Here is a 26344-nt window from a genome sequence, read left to right as displayed (position 1 = left end):
TATTTGTTTTTGTGTGCTTCCAGGTACAATCTACTTGGAGCAAGTGGTCAACTCTGCCCCTAAGTGACAATGGCCTGCGGTTAGGTTCTATGTCCATGCTCATCAGCCAATATTCAGTTATTTTCTGCATCACAAGAGATGTAGCACCAACCACGAGTTGCACAACTATTGAAAGCATAAGGTGCAATGAGTTTTGCCAAAGTGAATAATGACCACCCCACAAGTTGTCCTGCCGAAGGTTCTCAGCCCGAAATGTCAACTGTATTCTTTTCCTTAGATGCTGCCTGGCCTGCTGAGATCCCCCAGCATTTTGTGTGTGTTACAGGTTGTTATTGGGTTGGAAATGGTCTGATAACATAATTCCCTGAATGCCCATCGAATGTAGCAAGAAGTACTCAATTAAAACAAACAGGAAGGTACCAGTGACAGTATGAAATTACGTGTTTGGATCTCGGTCTATTCAAGGTTGTTGGGAGTAGATGCAAATACAGAATTTAAAGTCATGTCACCTGTGGTTTTATTGAATGTCAGAGCATGATCACAGGGTGAATTGGTGTATTCTGGTTCCCACTTCAGAAATACATACATTCATATCATTTCCAAAAAATGTTTTTAAGTGGATTCCATTCCATTTCTGTTCTTGTCTGCTGTTCTTACTGTCTCACTAACATAAGCCCACCTCATTTAATCTCAGTTAATTTTCACACAAAGATTCCCTGGCAGGAAGCTATATAATTTTGCCTCTAGTTCTTTGGTTTGAGTCAGCAGATTCCACTATGAAGCTGAGATTTAGCATTTACCTTGCAAAAAATATGATGAATTTGATGGACAGAGTTAGATTATTTTGAATCAGTGGTTGAAACAAGAGACCTGAAATTTATTGTGCACATTTCCAGGACACAGTACATAGGGAGAAGAAGCTCTTGATACAACTTTAGAAAACATTGGTTGGGCCACATCTGTGTAATAGGGTATCAGTTTACTCACTATATTTAAGATGGATGTGACTGAACTGAAGATGGTGCAGAAGAAGTTCATCAGGATATTACCTTGGATGGAATATTTCATTTATGAGGAGATATTGAACAGACTGGGCTTGCTTACCTTCAAGCAAAGGGTCCAAAAGAAGTGAAAACGCTATGAGAGGAGTAGATAGGGTAAATATTAAGAAACCATTCCCAATGGTAGAAGTATGTAAGACCAGAGGGCACGGGTTTATGAAGAGAATTTGAGAAGATATGAGGAATTTTTTTTTCAGTCAAAGGAAGTTTGGAATCTGAAATGTGGTTGAAGCAGACAGGCACAATATTTAAGTAAAAATATAAGTACTTGAATTGCCAAGGTATAGAATGCCACGGACAAAGGGCTGGTAAATGGCATTATATAAGATATTTAGTGGTTTATGTGAACAGGATGGATGGAAGGTTTTAATTCTCTGCTGTATTATTTGATGAATATGCTGTATTGTTCTATGAGGATGTTGGCATAGAAGACGCACAGGTTATCACCATGGGAAGAAATAGGCAAAATTCTGGATCTGATTAACATGGAACTACCTTTTACGGGATTTCTCCTGTCATTTTGGCCAGCATCTTGTTTGTTTTAGGGGGAGCTTGTACAAATCACTCACCCAGAGAAGTGGTGACTGTGATCCTAATCTGGATCAAGTTAGTTGTTTTTATTTTTGTGTGTGATTACAAAAGCAGTGTGTCTGACCATTTGATAGCATTCAGCTTGGACTTTGTGATATTACATGTTGGTTCTTCTGTGAATGAGCAGCATCAGTCCTGAATTAGATAGTTGAAAATATCACCCCAAGTGTATTTTGAGCCAGAAATTAATTCTATTATTCATATCATTTGACTGTTTTGAACTCCAAAATAGAATCCCAGAATTACGAATGTTTTGTACTAAGAAGCCCAGTGTTGACTATCCTCTGGTGACTGAGGGACAACCACATTGAAACTTACCTGGGCAGAGTGGATGTGTTTGAGAATGCTTCCTTTAATAGAAGAGTCTAGCATCTGAGGACACAGACTCAAAATAAAGGAATGTCCCTTTAAATCTGTGATGAAGAGGTATTTCTTTATCCAGAGGATGGTGAATCTATGGGATTTGTTGCCACAAAGGGGTCTGAAGGTCAAGCTGCTGTGTGTATTTAAAGCAGAGGCTGGCAGATCTTGACTGGTGAGGCATTAACGGTTATGGGGTGAAGTCGAGAGAATGTAGTTAGGGAAACATAAAGTAGTCATGATTGAATAGTGGAACAGACTCATTCAGCTGAATAGCCTAATCCTGCTCCTGTACCGTATGATGTTGTTTTTATCAAACTGGTTAATGTTGCATTGTGGTGACTTTCAACTGTTCAATGCTGGTTTGGGGGGGTGGGGGTCACACTGAGATGATATCTCGATGAAATAGGGCCAAATCAATTTGCATACAATGAACAACATATATACTTCCTAAACTGAATCTGTACATTTACTTGAGAATAGCTAAGTAATTGAAATTTTAATTGCAGAAAATTGTGATTTGGCCCATTTAGTGAATGAAATAAATTAAAGACATTGAACTCAGATTTATATCGGAAATATTGCATTTGATTAATTAATTTGATTTGTTGTGAGGTGGTAACAAGTAATGGTTTTGGATGATAGTAATTCAAGTAGAGCACAAACTCCCAACCTGAGTCTGAGAGGAGCTGCCTATATGTGTAATGTGCAGGTTGAGTCCTGAAGACAGAAGTCAGGAAGGGGAGAGGAAGACTCAAAAGTGGACCGTATGAAAGTGAAATCAAGATGGAAACTGGGACCAAAACCAAAAGTAGCACTAATTAACATCCTTGTGTTATCCAATGCAAATATATAGGATACTCGCCTTTCTAAGCTGGGATATGGGCTAAAGAGTAGGGAGGTTATGTACAAATTATGTAAAATATTGTGTACAACCATAGCTAGAGCAGAAGGCAAGACAAGGGCAGGAATACATGAGAGAAATTGCAGAAGAAATGATCAAGGATCTTACCAGGGTTGGAGAGTGACAGTTATGACTGGAGGCTGTGTAGCTGCTCCTTTCCTTGGAACAAAGAAGACTGGGGGAAGATTTAATTGAGGAGTAGAAAACTATGTGAGGTTTGGGTAAAGTGAACAGAAAGGGCCTTTTCATTATGTCAGTGACTAGGGTACACAGATATCAGTAGAAGGGTTAATGAGCACATCAGGATAAAATCACTTGGGAAATGCTGGCATTTGGGAGTACTTTGCCTGATAGGATGGTAAATATAGAAATCTTTTCAACTTTCAAAAATATCTGGATAGCATTTCAAAAGTCAGAGATTGCAGGGTCATGGAACTGGAAATGAGAATAACTGAAATTTCATGACTATTCTGTGTGGGGAAATTTGGATAATTCTATGTGTATAAAATATCTATTGTTTGGCTTCAAAGTAAATCTGAAAAAAATTGTTTCAACAAATTAAAATGTATGAAACACTTAATGAAACTAATTATTGTTGTGTATCTGAATTGATTAATGTATTGTATCCTACAAAGACACAAAAGTGAAGGGAGATTATTATAGATCAAAATAAAAGGGAAGGGTAGGTGACTGCTGCTTGATGAGAGCCCCTGATGCAAGGATACCAGTGAAACCGGGTCCGAGTAAAGTACAAAATCTTATAATGCACCCTTCATAATCAGTCAGTTTCTGAGCAATTGAAAGGTTTACCCTCTTGAAACATTGTCCAATCGAAGACTCACTGATCCACTGCCTATCAAACCCAAACTGTTCCTGACTGAAGTATTCAATGATACATTGCATCATTTCACAACCTTGTGTGGTCACATTGAATCTGAGCTTCCTCAAGCTCAGTCAGTTAGATTTGACGCAGGAAAGTAAGGTCCTGTTAGCACAGCAATTGGGTCTTCAACATAATGAAGTTTGACTCCTTTCCTTTTATAGTGAGACTAACATACTACAAAGTATTGACCCAGTGGCAAGTCAGTTATGATTATAAATAATACCACAGTTAATTTCAATGGTTAAGTACATCTCAGCATTATTTTCTTACTTCCAGTACTGTGCTCAGTGCTTTGGGGCTTCACATGAAAGCATAGGTTTTAAATTAGATTACAGTATATTGGCTGAATTTTGTCAACCTCTATGGTATATAACTATTGACTGACTAGACCCAAGGGTGTGACTAGTTGACATCGTTCAACAATCAGAACTGCATAGTGCTCGAGGACATCAAACAGTTATGCGATGTGTCGGTAAGAAGACAAAAGGTCAAACAAAATTAATTTTGACCTTGTGTTTCCAGCTGAAGCGAATTCGTGAAGCTGAAAAACAATATAAACCTCTCCTGGAGAAGAACAAGTGCCTGTCTAAGAGAAATGATGATTTGACTCTGTCTTTGCAACGCATGGAAGAAAAACTCAAAGTGCTTACCAGAGAAAATGCAGAAATGGTAATTTCCAAGTATGACATGCTTTTGTTTCTCCACCTTCAAGTAAAATAATAACCAATTTTTGCTAGGGTTCAATTATATCACATTTTGGTTAGCTATTTTAAGTTCTTAGAATCAGTTGACACATTCTATTTTTCTAAAAAGCCACAATGTGCCCCAAGCAGGTGCTAAGATTATGAGGGAACTCATTAGCAAATTAAGAAATGGAGCATTGGTTGGGTCCATTTAAATCCAGATGACTGAGTTTCTGACAAGCTTATGGGAAGCAGTGGAAAGTCCCAAGGTATGGAGGAGCTCTTAGGAGGGTCTTGAAAGGGTTATGTTCAGGAGAAGGAATGCCCCAGGGTAGAGGAAGCAAAACTTTCCTTGTGGTTCTTGGAGAAGAAACATCTGCTTCACTTGCCCATTGTTTGGCTTCTTTTGAGGATGGCTGCCATTGAGAGGATTTAAAATTGGCTGGGACACATTCTGTTGCACTTTCCTAGGTCCTCAGTGGATCTCGTTCAATTGTATGTAAAAACTGCAGTGATTTCCTGGCTTAGATTTCAATTAAACATTCTGATTTCCTTCATGACCATCTGCCATGAATCTGTGTGGATTCAACCATTTGTGGGCAGATGCTCCTGCCCTTCCTTGGGCTCATTGAGGATGGATTCAGATAGGTGATTGGTGGCTGAGCACCCTGCTGATATTAGCCATTATCCCACTCAGCTCCCTTCCTTACCAGGGTTAACATAAAGTCTCCATCTTCTTAACAACATATCCACTGAGGTTTTAATTCAATAATTTGTAGACATGTAGAAATGTGCTTAATTTGCTTAACTTGTGCACTGCCTCCTCTCTGTTCCCAAATTTATTTTCCCTGAAGTCTTATCCTTCTGAATTCTCTAATTTACTCTGTAATTATAGGCTACACACATTTACCCTTTCCCAAACCACTATCATTGTTTTCTTCGGATAAAAATTGCACACAAACCTCCATTGTCCCAATTCAAACCCCTCCCCCACACAATTCCAGTGTCTTCCATACCTTGCAGTTTGAATCCTCAACTTCTAATTCTACAGTATCTTTCATGAAGCACAGATATGGCCATCGACTTTGTTGAAACGGTTAACCATCTTTCTCTTCCAATAAGATTCTCCACATGACTGCCCACAGAAGATCCAGTTAAGCTGCTATCACTTCATTTGTTACATTTAAATATAACTTCAAGTGGATTATGATGTAGTCCCTAGATTTTCAAATCTCCAGTAATGACATTTTCCCTCCACTGCTACATTGTCTAGTCCTTCCTACCTTAAGAACCTGGCTTTGCTTCTTCCTTTATTTACAACTCAATATTCAGAAATATTCACATATATTGTACCTATGATGGAAGTGAAAATAGTCATGTCAACTTCTTCATGTCTGGTCGAACTGTCACCCTAAAGTGAAGCCATAGATTGAACGTAGCATTCTAGAGTTTATTGCTAGGAAAGTCAATAGCTTCACCCAATTCTCCCTACCACTGAATTTATTCCACCTCAGGATGAATCACTTCATGAACAGCCTTGGAATTTGTTCAAATTGAGTTTTGATTTCACTATCCAGCATTAGAACTGTGAGCTGGTACTTCCCAAAGGACTACCTTTTTTCTCCTGTACCTAAACTTCTTCCTGTTAAATAGGTGTGTGAGACACAACTACTCCAATCCTGTCCATTTTGGCTTGCAGTGTCCATTCATCAGTGTTCTAAGAGACACACGAAAGTCAGGCTTAGATGACCCACTGTGCCCAGAGACCTGATCTCAGGCTGAGAATACCAGGGCCTTGTTCCTAGACTGCCTTGGTGGCCTTTTGCAAGGTTCTCTTATTAGAAACCTTTTCTACTTTTTTAAATGTCTGATAATTAGGGACATCTTAAATAGAGTTCAAGTAGGCTTTACTAATGAAAACATTATAATCATTATAAAGAAATGTATTTAATTAAAACCACTTTAAAGTCCTTACAATTAACTAAGAACAAGAAGGTAGATTAAACAAAACAGGGAAAAAGTAAAACACCTTATCCCATTTCAGATTCTCAACTTCAAATGTCAAGCATTTATTTGCCTTCATAGATGCTGCCTGACTCTGAGTTCCTCCAGATTCCGGCACCTGCAGTCACTTGTGTCTGCAAGTTAACCACTTGCCCAAGCATCCCTATTAACTCAGAGTCCAGTGGTACAAAGGACGGTTGAAGGCATCCGCAGCTCATCTCTGACCTTTACATTTTAATGCACAAGAATGAAAGTCTGAGGTGAATAGAGCTAAGCACGAATAAGGAGAGTACTGTTAGTTCTTGACAGGATTATCAGCCACAATGAGAGCGATCTAGTCTAGACATCGTGACGTGTCCATTAATTGTACCTATCCCTGTAAGTGGAAGAAATGCTACACCTGCCTATTCACCTCCTCCCTCATCTTTACTCAGAGCCCTGGGCAGTACTTCAAGGTGAGACAACACTTCACCTGTGAATCTGTTAGGGTTGGCTGCTGTATCAGTGTTTGCAATATGGTCTCCTCTTCGTTAGACACAACATAGATTGGGGGACCACTTTGTCAAGCACCTTAGCTCCATCTGCAAAATGGACTTCCCAGAGGCCTATCATTTTAATTCCAATTCCCATTCCAACATGTTGGTCTATGTCTTCCTCTATTGCCACAATGAGGCCATTTTCTGATTGATACTGTACATATAGCCTCCAACCTGATGACACGAACATCAATTTCTCCAACTTCTAATAATTCCCCCCCCCCTTCCCACTTCTTCAATTCCCCACTCAGGCTCCCTCTTACCTCTTCTCTGCTCCTCACCTGCTTATCACCTCCTCTAGTGACTCCTCCTTTCATTTCTCCCATGGTCTACTCTAGTTTCCTATCAGATTCCTTCTTCTGTAGCCCTTTATATTTTCTGCCTATCACCTCCCAGCAGGCTTCTTACTTCATTCCCCCTCCTCTATCCGCTTGGCTTCTAGCTTGCACTCTTTCCTTCCACTCACCACCTTATCTGGCTTCTTCCCCATCCTTTTCCCTCTTGATGAAAGATCTCAGCCTGAAATGTTGACTGTTTATTCCCCTCCATAGATGACCTCCTTTCCATAGCTGAACAACCAAACTGCACACAGCCTATAAATGGTGTCTCATCATTGTCTTGTAGAATTGTAACATGATGTCTCAGATCTTGTACACAATGCCTGACCAACAAAAGTAAGCATGTCATACAGCTTCACCATCACCCAATCTTCCTGAGTTACCACTTTCAGGGACTGTGCACATGTAATAATTCTAGGCCTCTCAGTCCTACAACACTTTCCAAGGTCCTACCATTTACTATGCAAACCCTGTTCTGGTTTAACTTGCCAAAATGCGACACTTTGTACTCATCTGAGCTATACTCCATCTAGCATTCTGTGGCGCATTTTTCAAGTTAATTTAGGTCCTTTGTATTCTTAAATACCTTCTTCACATCCACTACACCAACTATTTTGGTGTCATCTACAAAATTACCAAACTTGCTTAAATTTTAAAAAAAAATCAATTTTGCTTGTTAAGCATTTGATTATTGTTCTTCACAAAAGCTGAGAGTTGGTATGAACAGAAATAGACCCTTTGACCTGTAAGGTAATTCTGCTAGTGCCAGTTGCACGATCCTACCCACAACCATGCAGATTATTCTCTCTCAGTTTATAGCATGGTTTCTTTCTAAAAGCAGTAATTGATTCTGTTCCTGTTACCATTGCTGGAAGCAAAACAAAATCCAATCCCCACATTCACTTTGTATCCCTTAGCAAAGATTTCAAACCTGGTCTGTAATTATTCTCCATTAGCAATGGCTTCTCTAAGTCTTGCTAACCTTAACCTTTCAGCACACTCTGCTCCCATCTTCAGTCGTCTCACATTATAACCGAAAAATTTGGAACTACTCCAGTAAATCTTTTTGAATTCTCTGAGACATTGATACTCCTAAAGGTTGCTGACCAAAATTAACCCTGTATTCCTGGCGCAGCATTCATTCCCTGACATAAGTGTGAGATCTCTTTATTAAGGCTATATTATAGATGTGGCTTGCTGTTATTTACATTTTTTGCACATTTCCCTCAAGAAGAGACACAAGAAATAGAAGCAGGAGTAGATTACCTAGCCCCTCTCACCTACCACGTTATTCAGGAAGGCCAGTTCACCCCTGCCTTCTCTTCTGTGCCAGTTCCCTAAAGACCTCAATTCTCCAATCTTTCAACAAAACTATCTACAGTGGTGCTAGAAAGTTTGTGAACCCTATAGAATTTTCTCTATTTCTGCATAAATATGACCTAGAATATAATCATATCTTCACACAAGTCCTAAAACAAGATAAAGCGAACTTAATTAAAAAAAACACAAAAACATTATACTTCATTATTTATTTATCGATGAAAAATTATCCAGTATTACATGCATTTCTTGGAAAAATTATGTGAATCTCTGGGGTAATGCCTTCTACAAAAACTGTCTTGAGTTGGATGTTCCAATCAATGAGATGAGATTGAAGGTGTGGGTTGTAGAGGTGCCCTGCCGTGTATATATTTTAAAAACGACAAAGTCAGGTTACTGGCAGAGTGTGCTCTTCTCAAGAATTATCTGTTTATGTTCACCATGCCTTGATTAAAACAACTTCCAGAGGACCTTAGAAGAAGAATCGTAGAGATGCCTGAAGCTGGAAAAGGCTACAAAAGCATTTCTGAAGACCTGACCCAGTAAGAGAAATCATCTCCAAATGGAGGAAACTCAATACTGTTACTACCCTCCCTAGGAATGAGCATTCTTCAAAAGATCACACCAAAAACATGTACATTGCTGAAGGAGGTGAAAAAGAACCCAAGGGTAACAGCAAGAGATCTCTAGAACTTGCTAAGGTCTTTGTTCATGTGTCCTCTATAAGAAAAGCACCAAACAACAATGGTCTTCATGGAAAGGCAGCATGGAGGAAACTACTGCTCTCCAAAAAAGTCATTGTTGCACGTCTCAAGTATGCAAAAGATCACCTGAATGTTCTGGAACAAAGTCTTGTGTACAGTTGAGATGAAAGTTGAACTTCTTGGCAGAAATACACCTTGCTATGTTTGGAGAATAAAGGGTACTGCACACCAACACCAAAAACTCATCCCAACTGTGAAACATGGTGGAAGGAGCATCGTGGCTTAGGGTCTGGAAAGCTTGCAATCGTTAAGTAAACAATGAATTCAAAATTTTATCAAGACATTGCACAGGAGAATGGCAGGGCAACAGTCCATCACCTGATGCTTAATAGAAGTTGGATAATGCAACAAGACAATGATCTGAAAGACAAGAATAAATCAACAACAAAATGGTTTAAAAAGAAGGGAATTTGTGCTTTGGAATAGATGAGCCAAAGTCCTGACCTTAATCCTATTGAAGTGTTGTGGAAGAACCTAAAGTAAGCAGTTCATGCAAGGAAGAGCAACTGCATCCCAGAGTTGAGGCAGTTTTGTAAGGAGGAATGGCCTAAAATTTCTCCAAGTTGATGTGTAGGACTGTTCAACCATTACTGGAAACATTTGATTGAAGTTATTGCCATACAAGAGGGTCACACCAGTTATTGAAAGCAAAGGTTCACATACTTCTCCCAAGAAATACACGTAATGTTGGATAATTTTCTCAATAAATAAATGAACCAGTATAATGTTTCCTGTGTTATTTATTTAATTGAGTTCTCTTTGTCTAATTTTAGGATGCGTGAAGATCTGATCACATTTTGGGTCATATTTATGCAGATTTTACAGAAATTCTACAGGGTTCACAAACTTTCTAGCACCACTATACCTCCTCTTTAAGTGCCTCTGCAGCCCTCTAGCGTAAAGATTTCCTGAAATACAACCTGTTCTGTGAGCAGAAATACCTATACCTACCGTTTGACATGACTGTTCCCATAAATACCCCACAAGTGGAAAATTTTCAGCATGTATGTTGTCTTGCTCCTTCACTCATACTGTCTCACTTGTTTAATGCACATCATTAACTACAGAAATGGAGCCAATAGCCAATATGCTAATTTCATTATGAAACATGAGCCAAGTATGTGCAGCTAGAACGGGAGAAATGCCTGCAAAGCAGTATCAATGGGCAGCACACAATATGCCATGTCTGAGACTGCAGATCACACTGAACAGTTGTTGGACATTGAATCATGGAAGGTAGCTGGGGATGGGGAATGTTGAGTGTCAGATTGCTGCAAGTTAGGTCAAAAGATGGATTGGAGAGTGAGTGGTTCAGCCAACAGATTGATTGAAGGTAGAAGCTGAGCTACAAGTGAATGAAGACAGGTTGAAGGACTGGTGAGGAAGAAGATTGGATGATCAGTTAGTGGGGTAGAGAGAAGGGGTTGTATAGCAGAAGTGGATATATTTATGAAGAAGCTTGGCGGTGTGGCAATTGCAGCAGCAGTTTCTGGTGCAGTGATTGGGTGTTAGATCAGGAGGAACAGCCATACAGCAGACCAGTTGGAGGGTCAGTAGATTAGGGGACATATTGGGTTTGATCAGGAGATTTTTGGGGAGCATGAAGAAATGTGGATGTGAATTGTTGGCTACAAGGAATTTGGATACTAGATCAGCTGAGCGGCTAGAATAAGCTTGCAAACTTGAGGGTGGCATGGTTGGAGACTGGAGGAGATGGTGGGGTTGGTAAGAATTTATCTTAAAGTGTATCTGTCTGAGATGGGTTCTTGGTGGCCATGTTTAATTAGGTCATGTAGCTCCCTGCAAAAGCCTACTTCTACATGAGTGGCCAAAGTCCTCAACATATCAAATGAATATGGCCATGGTCCAAATCAGGGTATGCATGCAAATATATATCACTGAGCAAATCCTGAATGCTCCATATACTAAAATTTCTGAAACATGGAAAGGTTAATGACATTGCAAATATAAATTATGTCCACAATTTCTTTGCCATTTTATTTTGTTCTTGAAATGCAATCGCATAATACACAAAACCTTGGATTTATTGCATGCAACCCATTTTCAAAGTAATGAGTTATTGGTCATTGATGTTAAGATTGACACAGAATATTAAAAGATTATATACAAAAACTACCAGAAATTAATTATTATCATCTGAAAGATCGCAAATTTGTATACATATAGGCTGAATTGCTTAAAGTTAACACGGAAGTAGAGTTAAAATATGTAACAATTCCCAGAACCTGAGTAAATGAGTTACCAGGTCAATCAGTGGAGTCAAAGTGCTGAATTTATAGTCAAATTATAACATGTTAGAGAAGAAAAGATCAACCTGCTCAGCGCTTGGTACAGTTGGCATCATGATGATTGAATTTTGGTCACTTGGATGTGTATCTCTGAGATAATGTGCAAGGAAAAAACAGAGAAATATAAACACTTCAACCTTAAAAACCTTAAATTAGCACTTCAGCCAAGAGATGGTCTCAGAGTGTAATGTGATTAATTCATATTGAAATGGAAAATCCAAATAAATAATGATTGGACTGGGAAGAGAAGGGAGATAACCTCAGAGGAGTAACCTCAAATTTAATACATACAACCACCGGTCAGCACTGGTTTCCAGTAACAGAGTTTCACCTTCAGATCATAGAGAGTATGGACCACTTTCCATATTTTGGGAGTCAGCTCTCAAGCAAAGGTATCGTCAATGAAGCTTACTTTCAAAGTCAGTGTTGGCCAGCTGACAAAAGGGCTGTTTGAACATCAACCACCAAACCAGGCATCAGATCGATGGACTGCTGAGCCGTTACGATGCCGATACTCATGTACTTATTCAAGGCACGGACTATTCACAGCAACATCTCAAGGCACTGGAAAACTACCACCAAAGCTGCATCAACAAACTCTCCAAATCTATCAAATCTTCTGGCAGAATAAATGAAACTACGTCAGTGCCTTCTTCCAGACCAACACAGAGGTGCTGGGTACACTTATTCACTTCTCCTGGGCAGACCACGTCATTCGCTTAATCAATACCAGGTTGCCAAATGTGACACTCCACAGCTCTGATTACCAGGTAGACAGAAGAAAAGATTTGAACATATTTTTAAAGTATTTCCAAATAAACGCAGCATGCTTGCTGACTGTTGGAAATCTCTGACTTGTGACAACTCAAAATGGAGAACCTCAAATCCATGTGCAGGTATTTAGAGAAGCCCAGTGTAAACAGGAGTCCAACACCTCACATGTAGAAGAATCTTCAGGCTTCTCATTGTCTTCATCAGTCACCTCAAAACCCACAGAACAGGAATGGAAGCTACTTTGGTTTGATCTCAAAGAACTGGCTAATATGATAAGATGAGCTAATAATAAACAATTATTGCTGTTTAAGAATATTTAGAAATTCACCCACTAACTTTGGGTGGGGCTGAAAGTGGGGGGGGGGGGGCTGCTGAAAGCCTATAAAATAAATACACAGTATATCAGACACTGATTCTTTAGATATAATTTTCTAAATCATCATTTCGGGAGCAGTCCAAGTAGATGGCATGGCAGCAACGACCTGGGTTCAATTCCTGCCACTGCCTGTAAGGAGCTTATACGTTCTGCCTGTGACCACGTGGGTTTCCTCCAGGCGCCCCAGTCCTAAGAAGTGCTAGTAGGTAGGTTAATTGGTCATTGTAAATTGCCCCCGATTAGGTCAGGGTTGAAATGGGGGATTGCTGAGTGGCACAGCTCAAAGTGCCAGAAGGGCCTCCTGTGTGCTGTATCTCAATAAATAAATGTAGTTGCGATCTGTGATTGTCTTTTGATGGTAGGCTACGCTCTACATCACCATTTCATATAATTAAAAGAATCATTGCTTCCAAAGGGATTACGTTACTGATTAATCTTCTGATTCTTTTTTTTTGTATTTCATTCATTTCACAGAAAGAGAAGATTGGCTCCCATTTGCCACTGAAAAAATTGCGCTCCTTGAATGATCTTGACCAAGCTCATGAGGAACAAGAAGTTGAATTTTTAAAGCTTCAGGTTCTTGAACAGCAGAACATCATTGATGATTTGACTAGGGTGAGCACCTGGAGCTTCTATGCCTTTGCCAGAGTCTATGTATTATGGACTTGGGGAGACTCTGCTGATACCAACAGATTTCCAAAGCTCAGGAACATACAGAATCACCGTGGGGCCTTTCTTATAGTAGATGCTAAAGATGGGGAGTGCTAGCAGAGATTAGAGATTATGATTTGAAGAAAGATGGATCATATTGAAACACAAAGTTCTGAAATCCCTGCATAGAGTGGGTGTGGAGAGGATGTTTGGATTAGCAGGGGAGTTTATGATTAAAACAACACTACCATAGAATGAAGGATGTCCCTTTAGAACTGAGTTGAGAAGGAATTTCTTCAGCAGAATATAGTGAATCTGTGGACCTTGCTGCCAAGTAGGGCTTTGAAATCCAAGTCACTAGGTGTATTTAAGGCTGAGATTATTACATTCTTGATGGTTAAAGGGGAGAGGCAGGAAAAAAGTTAGAGTACTCTGTTGTACTCTATTTTCTAATGGGATTAAGAAAAGGTCAGCCATGGTTGAACAGTGGAAGCAGATTCAATGGGCCAAATGGCCTACCTCTTCTGCATTGTCTTATAGTTTTCTTAAGAACATATGAGTAAGCTTTTGAATCAGCTGTATCTCTTGTACTATTCATTAGGTGTTAAGTGCAAACCTGCAGTATTTGCTGCAAAACTAGAAAGACCCAATGAGAACCAATAGTGCAGAGTGGTTAGGAAGGGTACTAAAAGTGCTCAGATTTCAGAAGTCTTTCCAAAATCCATCTGTCTAAAATTCTGAGGAAAGTAATGAGGTTTCCACCCTCAGATGTACTTTATGCAGAGTTAGCAAGCCCCCAGGGCAGTTAGGAATGGCACATATTAGCTCAGAGGTCATTTTTGCCTTGTATTGAAGGTCTTTCTCTTTCAACATAGCAATGAATTCTATATACAACTTGATGTATGACAAATGAATTGTTCAAATGGGACTAACTCCTTTCAAATGAAACTCTATTTACTTAATTGTTAAAAGTTAATGTCTGTCCTGAGGCTTGTAGGCTCATCAGGCTGGTGCTTATGCCAGTTTCCATGGTCTGAAGCAACTGAGAGTACGAGACTTCCACCCCCCACCACCGCCGGATAGGATGCCAGTCTATTGCGAGGTTAATTTTTGCCAGTACCCATTTTCAGCTGAGTGGACTGGAGCAATGTGTAGTTAAGTGCCTTACTCAAGGACACAATATGCTGCCTCAGCTGAGGCTCGAACTCACAACCTTCAGATCGCTAGTCCAACACTTGGCCACGTGCCAAAGCTGCTGTCAGTTCAGTGGGTCCAATTGTAGCCCTGTTTGATCATCTTGTCGTTTTTTTGTTAGGACCGTGAGAGACTGATTCGTCGCAAAAGGCACAAGCGAAATACAAAGCATATCAAGGTAAATGGTATTGTTTGGGACCGTGATGGATGATTTTTATCCCATTTTATCTTCCAAAATCTCATCACTATATTCAGTATTATGATGATGCAACTCTTCCAAAAAAATGTATAAATTTATTTCTTGCATGCATTAACTCATTACAATGCAACTTGTTTCAGTTTGGATATATAAAATGCCAATGCCGGAAATGTGTACTAATCTTGAAAGAATCTGCAAACAGCAGGAACTATGGAAGGTGAAATAGAGTTAATGATTGAGATCACTAGGGCCTTTAAACTGAAGTTTTACACTGTTTCTCTTTAGTATAACAAACACATCGAGGAATGTTGATAACATCAGCAATATATTTGCACGGCCATAAGTTTCTATGCAAGGTCTCTCCAATATTAGAGTAGTAAGGAAAATAATTTGGTGAAATATTGTCAGGTTAAAGTAATACCATGCTTTTGTGGCTTATGAAGGTTATTCATTTCCAAATATGTAATATTTTTATATTATGACACCTGGTAGTTGAGTTCCATAATGGGCCCCTGCTGTTACCAAATATTCAGTTGAATTCAAGTTTAATTGTCATTCAACAATAAATGAATACCCCTGAATACAGTCAAATGAGACAGCATTACTCCAGGGCCAAGGTACAAAATACAGTGCCAACAGTCACATACAGCACAAAGCACATGTAGCACATATAAGATTAGAAGGTGCAGCCACGAAGTTAGAGACCAAACTTGAGCCATTCAGCTCTGCAGTAATCTGTAGATAACCACAACAGAGCCTGTCTTCTGCAGAGCAAACACTGCTCTCACTCTAACCTGGATTTGTCATAATATTGTCCCCGATTATATCCAGCCATTTTAATTTTCTTATGGATGAAAGAGAGAGAGATAGTTTCCAATCTGAATCTTCACCAAGACTTGAGTGGATTTAAGTAGCAATAGGAGAATTTAGCATCTAAACCAAGGGTTCCTAACCTTTTTTCTGGCATAGAGCAATCCCATTAAGCAATGGGTCTGTGGACCCCAGGTTGCAAACCCCTGAAAGGAAAACATTCACTTGTGAAAAGTGTCCTGGAAGGAGCCTCATGCTTCTATTCAGTAGAAGCTGCCCAATCTGCAGAGCTTTCAACGTTTCTCTGTTTCTTTTCATTTCAGAATTCTAGCATCTGCAATTCCTTTTTGATTTTAATTTTCATGTTTCAGTTCCTTTGGTTTGCAAAGTTACAAGTGCCTTTTTAGGTCTACACTAAGTCCATTCAAGTGTGTAACTGAAGTGAAGCATTTCAGCACCATCTCTGGAGGCAGAAGACCTGATCATACACAGACATAAATCATTCTACTTGATTTTATCTTGCATGTATATCCATTTTAAGGAGTGGGTATTCACAATTTTTCCCCTCTACACCTCCCCTCACAGAGACACGTGGTAGAAACCTGTTTTGGGTTTGATGAAGAATCGATGGATTCAGAAACATCTTCCTTGGCCTCCTACAGAACAGACAGGACACCAGCAACACCAGAAGATGATCTGAATGAAGTGAGTAAGATGACTAGACTCAACAAAAGTATTTATTTTCAGGAGTAGGACTGTATGTTCTATGTTCATATTTTGTTTGTGCATGTAATGCAATGGCAAGAGTTTACTGGAAAGTAAAGCCTAGTGTCTTTGAAAGCAAATTCCCAAATACCAGAGCTTCTGATGCTTTGTATCTTTACAGGTGATATACATAGCTAAATGTTATGGATGATTACTTATTCTGATAAACTGAAGGATGCTAAGAATCATACATTGATACTTTGGAATGATAAACTAGTAACTGTGCAAAATGGGAAAAAAAATTCTCCTGGTGTGATCAGAAATGTTCTTTTTGGGAATATATTACATTTATTGACTTACTAAGTCATTGAGATTGTGAAAGGGTAACTGTTATTTTTGCTTGTTATTCAGGGAAAGATTTTTTTTATTCATTGAGACACAGCATGGAGTAGGCCTTTTTGCGGTCTTCCGAGCCATGTCACACAGCGACCCACTAACTTAACCATTTAATCATGGGACCATTTACAATGAACAATTAACCTACAACTGGTTAATCTTTGGACTGTGGGAGGAAACCAGAGCATTTGGAGGAAACCCACGCAGTCACGGGGAGAATGTACAAACTCCTTTCAGGCAGTATCGGGAATTGAACCCGGATTACCTGTATTGTAAAGTGTTGTGCTAACCACTACACTATCATACCGCCCCAATACATTTATTTCAATACATGTTTACTTCAATAACTGTAAATGACTGATGGTTGTTTAGGGTATAATATTTTACTTGCAAAAATGCGTAAAAGAATGCCCATTGAAAATCACTTGTGGAAGTAGTATGAATATGCAAACTCTATAGAGATTGCTACTGTAGTCAGGTTCAAATCCAGATCCCTGGAATTGAGAGGCGTTAGCACAAAATACTGCTGCCTGAAAAGACACTTCTATCAAACACTTTGGATTTTCAAGACAATGTGATAGTGATGTGATTATTAACTTTTTATTCCAAACACATTTAATTAACTCGAGCTACATTCTCCAGTAGTTGTGATGTTAGTGACCCTGATACAATTTCTTGATCAGGAACAACTAATATATCTAATGTGATAATCGTTCCATGCCTTGCTTAATAACAATGAGCATCATTCTTGTAGTGAATGTATCCCTAACAATGTGTATGATAATGAAGATAATATCCTTGAATTGCAAATTTACAGATAACACAACCTATCCTGGAATTATTTTGAGGCGGTAATTCCTTTTGAAATCTTGTTGTCCACAATGTAAACTTATTAAAGGAGCCTTTAAAGTTGTACATCACATAAAAGTTACTAATTTAACATTTAAAATATGGTTCTTCTGAAACTTGTAGATCTTGCAGATTCTGAGATTCAAGTGACATGGGGCTGTATTTACCAGGTTGCATGTAACAATCTGAACTAAGGTTTAACAAATTAATAACATGCCATGAAACTTTGCTCCCAGAGTCTGAACTATTTTATCAGATACTTAGTTTACAAAACCACAGCTAATTTCCTCAACATAATTATCAGTTATTGTTCAGTGTTTTCCATAGGATGCCATTTGGCATGCGAATGAAGATAAATTTCTGATTCAGATCCAAATCCTTTGAAACTGAATTCACTATTCAGAACTCACTGAGTATGACAGCACATTGATAAAATGACTTCAAAAGCAATTCAGGGGGCCTGACCAATGATCCATGGACGTGAACTGAGGACCTGCAGGGCAATGCGTGTGATTTAGAATTCCAGTAAAATCTCCCGCAATGAGAAGCTAGCTTCGGTTATGCTATCCATGAAAATAATAGTTGGTTGTAAAAATCCAATTGAGTTCACTAATTTCCTTTAGGGGGAGTAAATCTCCCATCCTTACTGTCCGGCTTTTAAGTGATAACAATTACCTCCTGTCAGAAAAGCATTCGGTCCAATGGATACTGAAGGTGGGCAGTGAGTGTTGACCCATCTAGTGACACTCACATTTTCAAACTGGAACAGAAAATAGCTCAGTTGTTTGAAGTGACTCAGTGTGGGTCAAACCATGTTATAAATTATAAAACAGCCCTGCTTATGTCGAGAACAAAAGATAATAACTGTCGTCATTTTGAGTTATGTAGCGAGACTAATGGATCACCACCGCAACCCAGCCTGTTTTCTTTCCATTCTCTCCCACATCAATCAGCTATAAATCAAACCTTCGTACATAGTGCAGCAGTTATATTGTTGAACCCAGTTATCCATAGAGTAAAATGTCAAATGGTACCAAAGCATTTTCAAAATTCAAAAGCATTTTCTAACATTGCAAATTAACAAATTGTTTGTAGTAAACATCACCATGTTCCAAGCTGAATGTTGTTTAAAAAATCAATAGATACTCTATTAATCTTTAATATCATTGTCCTTACCAAAGTTTCTGAAGCATGACTCCTGTTCTACTGCAATTAGCCGACTAATTTTTGCCCTCCAGAATGCCCAAGCATGTCAATCAGCTGTGGTTGGTTAGGTGAAATAGTTTGCTATAATTGTCACATGTACTGAGGTACAATGGAAAAACACGAGGAAATATGCAGATGCTGGAAATTCAAACAACACACACAAAATGCTGGTGGAACACAGCAGGCCAGGCAGCATCTATAAGGAGAAGCGCTGTCGACGTTTCGGGCCGAGCCTTTTGTCAGGACAATGGAAAATCTTTGTTTTGCATGTTGTCCATAGTTATCATTTCAGTGCATTGAAGTAATGCAAGGTAAAACAATAACAGAATGTAAAATAAACTGTTACATTTATCGAGAAAGTGCCACATAGGTGGACATTAAGGTGCATGGCCATAACAAAGTAGATTCTGAGGTCAGGAGATCATCTTGTCATTCTGGTGGTTACAGTATGAGCCTGTGCAGCAGCAAGCTGGAACTTGTTAATCATCTCGAGTGAGGACATGTCCCAAACCAAGAGCGAACAAATTATGGGGTTCTGAATGGAACATTTACACAGAGATAATAAAGATCTCTTCCGAATCAAATCTGACCAGATTCTCTTGGGCTGAGCCAAATTTTGCAGAATATTTAGTCTCAATGGAGCAATGAACTACAAAAAAATGATGAAATATAAACTTCATTCTAAATAAACTACGTACTCAGGAACTACAACTGTGTCCGCATAGCCAATGGTGAGAGAAAAGTTAAGAAACAGGGCAAAGTAAAATCTCCCATACTTCTTAGTAATAGTACTCTTGAGTTATGCCCAAAAATACTGAACGCAGTATCCTCACTCCTTTAGTCACGTTGTGAACGTCCCTCAGTTCCACTGGAGAAGGTTGCGCAGTGTAGTCTGTGGAGCAAGGCTGAACTAAGAGCAGTTTTAGGATTTCTGTAGGAACATATGCACAGCTGAAATTGCTGCCATCCTCACAGAGAAACACCAGTCAATGCCAATGTTTTTACTGATGCAGCTACCATAAACTTGGGCTTCTGGATTGAGTACTTGAACCAGTTTTGATTTTCCCTCTTCTGCTACCTGCTTTAACATACAGTTAATCCCCTTCCATTTGCTGAGCAGGCTCAGTTGAACATTCATATCTGTATCTTCCATTATCATCCGCACTCCTTATCACTGACAAACATTGCTTTGGTATCTGTGTTCACATATAAGGTCAGGCAGAGTCAGTGACCCTAGGCCACATCTAGCAACATACTTGACACAATCAATTTGCCTTCATCAACTGCTCAAATGTTCTACACATTACTGACTACCAACACCTTGTTCTAGAAAGAAAAGATCAGGGGGAAGCCATTCAGTTGCTCTGCCTCAGTATTGGAATTAGGATTAATATCACTGACATATGTCATGAAATTTGTTGGTATGTGGCAGCAGTACAATGCACTACATTTTAATAAAATGTAAATTACAGGGAGAAGTGTGTATATATTTAGTTAAATTAGCTAAGTAGTGCATAAAAGTAGTAAGGTAGTGTTCAAGGCTTCAATGTCCATTCAGAAATCTGGTGGAAGAGGGGAAGAAGCTGTTCCTGAGTTGTTGAGTGTGGGTCATCAGTCTTCTGTACCTCCTTCCTTGTTTTACCTTTCAGTTAAAAGACGAGTTATTTGTGCCCTGTATTTTGCCTATATACCTTAATACATTTGACTAATTGATGCACCATCAATAACTCTCGGAGACGGGAGGCAAATGATAGGCTTTTATTAGCTGCAAGAGACCACCACACAACATCCTGGAGACTGAGGGAGGAGCAGTGCCTCCAACTGCCTTTATACAGGGGTCTGTGGGAGGAGCCACAGGAGCAGTCAGCAGAGGGGCACGTCCAGACTGGTATATGTAGTTCACCACTAATAGGTAGTTTCAGATCTAAACTAAACAATCTTTTCTCTGGAGTAAACACTTACTTTCAGAAAGGCATAATCCAATTGCTACATTATTCCCCCTGCCTTAAACTCTCCCATAACCAAAGAAATGCGCAGGATCAGTTCACTTTATTTATTTATTTAGTGCAGAATAAGACATTCAAGTCACCCAGCACAGCAACCCTGTATTTTAACCCTAGCCTAATCATGGCACAGTTTACAATGATCAACTAACCTACCAACTGGTACCTCTTTGGACTTGTGGAGGAAATGGGAGTACCCAGAGGACACTCAAATGGTGATGGAGTAAACATACAAACTCCTTACAGGCAGCAGGGGGAATTGAACCCAGGTTACTGGTACTGTCAAATGTTGTGCTAGCCACTACACCACTGTGCCTTGTTTTGAAAACCTTTACACCTCAAAACTTTAGAAATTCAGGGAACTAAAGACGTGATTTCTTACTGAACTTGTACTACTTTCTTTTTCTTCCGAGACCAATATATCTTGCAGAAGGTGTTGTGGACTGTGAGTATTGCTCCAGTAGCTGTCTGATGGGGCTTTGTGGGCTACAGCATAACTTTTACCCCTTTATATTCTCATCCTTTAGATCAAGAGTTCCCAACCTTTCTTTATGCCATGGAGTCCAACCATTAACCAAAGGGTCCATGGACCCTAGGTTGCGAATCTCTGTTTTAGATTTACAAGCTAGTGTTTCAATGGATTTCATGATCATTTGCGGTCCTAGTGCATAACATTTTAATAACTTAAGTACATGAGCTCCTTAACTTCTTTCTCACAGTTCTTCATTGACAAATAGTGTTTGGTCCATCTTGAATAACTTTCCAATATTCAACCTCCTATCATCCTAATCGATATAACAGTTCTTGACCTGCCACAGGTTTCACAGTTCTTCCTTCTACAATTTTTATTGTGCAAACATACACGTTTACAGAGATTAGGTTTAAAATTGTGAACTTGATTTCCAAAATAACAAATTTTAAGTGATTGCTTAAAAGCAACACCATCATTTATCTGTTATTAGATTAGCCTAAGTGCCCATTTGTTCTCTCAATTCTGTGGCTGTTAAATTTTGGAAAATCAGAAAACTGCTGCAAAAATCCACACAGATCATATACCACCACAGCAGCTGTAAAGTTTTATATCAGTTAATAGTCTGGAATTCTATTAGATTATCATGAAAATAGACCAAAATCACTGAATACTTTCAGGGAAAGAAATCCGCGCTCTGTACCTGGCCTGAGCTGGCCTACATGTGAATCCAGACCCATGTAGGTGGTGACTCTAAAATAGTTTCTGAAATGTTTTATCAAGCCCCCCAATTTGAGGGGAAAATAGGGATTTCTAGTAGTTTTTCCAGCATTACACAGAAGAATAAATGTTTTTAAGATTTAGCATAAAATGCTTCTACTTGCAATACTCTCTTTTACCGGTTATTCATTTTACAACTGATGTTACAAAAGTATTACAATAAGGCTGTGAGAAATCACATTTTGTTGTCTCATAGTTAACAACAACTGAAATAATGAGCTATTATCCAGTGGGAGATTTTGTACAGTTTTATGGGAATAAATTCTGAACCCGAAATCTGACAACAGAATGCAGTCATGAGATTCAAAGCAGTTTATCTTGCCAAATAACTCACTCTTGAAATTTAATCTATAAATAAATCTGCATGTAACTGAAGAACTTAGATGTTCTTAGATTTGGCAGCGCACAATAAATTAAACCATCGTAGGCATATTGTGAACCTGAATCCAACTGTCTGCAGGTTGTCCTATGAAGATATGTGTGGGATTTTCAGAAAGCATTTGTTCTTCATATTTTTCCAGCAGGAATTTCATGAGATACTGAACCCCTCCTAAATATAGGCAAAGTGACATTTGCTGAAAATCCTTACACAGTTCATGCATTGCAATTGTTACCTACAGTCTAATACCAATAATAAAAGTTAGGAATAGGAGCAAACCATTTAATATTTCAAGCATAAAATAGAAAGAAAAATGCTGGGAATATTCAGCAGGACAAGAGAGAAAAAGAGTCAACATTTCTGATCACTGTATTTTCATCAAGGTCACTTACCTGAAGTGTTAACCCTGGAGCTCTCTCCAAAGATGGTATCTGATCTATTGATAACACCAGCACAAAGTTTTTATTTAATTCCAAGTCCCCAGCATCATTGAATTCTGCTCATCAACTTAACAGAAGCGCACCTGCATTTACTAATTTCATACAAGCCCTTACCTTTCTAACTTCTGAACCATATATTATGAGGTTGTGTGATTTTTTTTTTCTTACAGTTCATTCTTGGAGGCAAGATTTCACCTTGGTAAATCAGCATTGCACTCATCCTATTGAATGTCCAAATGAAGACGAGTATTTTACGAGTAAATTGTCCGTAGCTGCTCAGTTTCTCATGTGCAATCCAAGTGGTGCTTGCGGCATTGTTTCTACTGTTTCAGTATCTCACTCTGAGACAATGATGATAGTAATAAAAACCATCAGCCAGAAAATTTAATTAAATAAAGAAAAACTTCCAGGGCCGAAACTGCATTTCCCAGTGTGGGTTTCTATAGAGGACTGGCTTCTGGGAAGTAGCATGTTGTGAGAACAGAAAGAGAAACTGCTCACCTGCTGTACAGTAGTTTTCAAAGTGGTGCAGACAGATACACCTGGCATAAATCTTATAACAGCCTTTGTCTAGGTATTTCAGATGTAAATCTGTGGTAAACTATGTGTATACCTGTCTGGACAGGCCCCTCTGCTGGCTGCTCCTGTGGCTCCTCCCACAGACCCCTGGATAAAGGCGATTGGAGGCACTGCTCCCCCCTCAGTTTCCAAGACGTTGTGGTCACTTTTGCTGCTAACAAATGCCTATCATTCGCCTCCCGTCTCCGAGAGTTATTGATGGTGCATCAATATCCTTACATTCCAACTGCCTGTTTTATTATTCTGTCCATATGTTCTTATCTTTTAACAAGATATCTACATCGACAAAATGTAAAGACAGGTGTTTTAAGTGAATAACTTAGAGAGGTCTTTCAAAGTTATTCTTTTAACACCTGGGTAGGTGTAGAATGAAACCACACAGTTGATCATTCACTATCCGTAGAGAGAAGAGTCGAAGCCAGCATCAGCAGTGGGGCAGGCTTTAAAGGCCTAATGGATCACTCCTGCCCCCAAATTCCCCTGTTGTAAAAGTTGTAATATAAAGTGCTAGAAGGATTCCATATGCATAGTCTGAGGTCGATCTTTAGCATACCTAGGCAGGACCTAGTCACAAACCTAGAGGTCCTCAACAGGACAGGGACCATGAGGGTTGAGGCCATGATTGTAAAAGCACTGCTTCAGTGTGATGAGGCAGGTCATACATATGAAGCATTCCTGAATACCCATGCAGGTACTATATGGTGAGCTTTCACTGGGCAAGAGGAATCAAGGCAGGCCCCAAAGGAGGTTCAAAGACTGCATGAAAGCTGACATTGCACATGCTGAGCTTTTATGCAAGGCGGGAATGGATAGTAAGCCTTGGTGACGGTCGCTCGCAACAACCTGGAGGAGAGATGTCAAGCATTACTAATCTCTGCCCGACGGATATGTTGGACAACCAATCAATCAATATTCAAAAACAAACAGATGCAGGCTGTACTTAAGGTGGTAAAATAATCCAGTGCATTGTAGCTGCCTAAGTATTTAAAGGTACAAACTGCAAGAGGAATTCTACTCCTTAAATATTTGGGTATGGTGAAACATCAGAGGGATAAAACATTGAAAATATTATTTCCTTGATTAAATTGAATGTCTTCAGCTTCAGCTGCTGGTGATATAATTCTTACGCGCAACATTCCGGTGCAGAATTAATCAGCTTTGGGGGGGGGGGGGTGGGGAAGAGCCTTTTCAGGACTGAACTGCACTGGGTTGAGTCAGGCGTCTGTCCACTCTATCATTAGTCTCCCCATTGAATCGCTGAGGAGTGGGGCTGCAGGCAGAGCTGGTGTAGGGTCAGTGACCACCCCACCCCCACCAGGAAGGGGTGAGCAAACCTGTGGAAAGTTCTAAGTGTGGGTAGATGTGCAACTTGAGACAAAATCCTTAAAATAAGTTAAGTGGTGTTGGTAATGTTTCTTTCCTTAATACTACTTTCAGTAAACACTCAAAAGAGTATGCAACTTCCACGTGGACAGCGCCTAAAGTCAGGGTTAAACACAAATTCTTACAGCTGAGAGATAGCAGCTCAATTTATTGCACCACTGCACAGTCCACAGTTCTGTACTGTTCTCTATTACCATTCCTTTTCACTCCTTGTACTGAAAGGCTTCCTATTGCGCCTACTTTACTCATCTATCCTCAGTCACTGCTCTTCATGCATAAAGGCTGCAAAACCTTGAACCAGTTGGACAAGTAGAAGGATTGATGTTCTTCTAAAGCTGCCCTCTGTAGCAGCATAATGCTTGGCTTGTTGACAGATTATTTTAATATGTGAAGATTTAAGGGCATTGTATCTAAGAGGCTAACTCACTTTTTATTCCCCATAAGAGTCTGGCAGCTGAAGAATCTGAGCTTCGCTTCCGACAATTAACAAGGGAATACCAAGCACTCCAAAGGGCTTATGCATTACTCCAGGAGCAGACTGGAGGAATCCTGGATGCGGAACGGGAAGCAAAGGTGATTGATAAATAATTTGTTAAAACGATGAGAAAAAGTCAAAATGGTGAGTTGGGAATAGAGTAGTTTGAAAACGAACATTGGATGTTAAGTACTGACTTTCAGCTCAGGATCATTTTGGTGTCAGTCTGCACTGTGGAAGACACTAACAGTATGCCAGAAATTCAAGAGTGTCGGGGGGCAGAAGTGAGTGTATTCGCTATTACTAAGAAGAAAATGCTAGGGATGCTGAAAAATCTGATGGTAGAAAAGTCACCTGGACCCGATGGACTACACTCCAGGGTTCTGAACGAGATAGCCAAAGAGATTGTGGAGGCATTAATAATGATTTTTCAAGATCACTAGATTCTGGAATGGTTCCGGTGGTCTGGAAAATTACAAATGTCATTCCACTCTTCAAGAAGGGAGCTAGGTAGAAGAAAGGAGTTTTAGGCCAGTTAGCCTGACTTCAGTGGTTGGGAGATGTTGGAGTCCATTATGAAGGATGAAGTTTTGGCGTACTTGGAGGAGCATGATAAAACAGTCTAAAGCCAGCATGGTTTCCCCAAGGGAAAATATTGCCTGACAAATCTGTTAGACTCTGTGAGAAAATAACAGGCAGGATAGATGAAGGACAGGAAGTGGATGTTGTTCACTTGGAATTTCAGAAGGCCTTGACAAGGTGCTGCACATGAGGCTGCTTAACAAGAGCCCATGCTACTACAAGAAAGATCCTTGCTCGGATAGAATATTGGCTGACTAGCAGTAGGCAAGAATCAAAATTAAGGGGGCTTATTTGTGTTGAAATCCGTTGAATAGTGATGTTCTGCAAAGGTATCGGGACCG

The 26344-nt window shown here is 39.5% G+C and overlaps 1 protein-coding gene across 1 annotated transcript in view; it reads left to right on the top strand.

Moving 5' to 3' along the window:
- The window catches only part of LOC132405310 (janus kinase and microtubule-interacting protein 2-like), a 110585-nt gene that overhangs the window by 26484 nt on the left and 57757 nt on the right, over positions 1–26344 (top strand). The window contains exons 7-11 of the mRNA XM_059990020.1: positions 4322–4468; positions 13378–13518; positions 14870–14926; positions 16343–16462; positions 25391–25519. Coding sequence (XP_059846003.1) covers positions 4322–4468; positions 13378–13518; positions 14870–14926; positions 16343–16462; positions 25391–25519 — 594 coding nt within the window. The remainder of the gene's footprint in view (positions 1–4321; positions 4469–13377; positions 13519–14869; positions 14927–16342; positions 16463–25390; positions 25520–26344) is intronic.

The sequence above is a fragment of the Hypanus sabinus genome, chromosome 15, assembly GCF_030144855.1.
Source record: "Hypanus sabinus isolate sHypSab1 chromosome 15, sHypSab1.hap1, whole genome shotgun sequence".
NCBI classification, from domain to species: Eukaryota; Metazoa; Chordata; class Chondrichthyes; order Myliobatiformes; family Dasyatidae; genus Hypanus; species Hypanus sabinus.
This window is presented reverse-complemented; position numbering and strand designations above follow the sequence as displayed.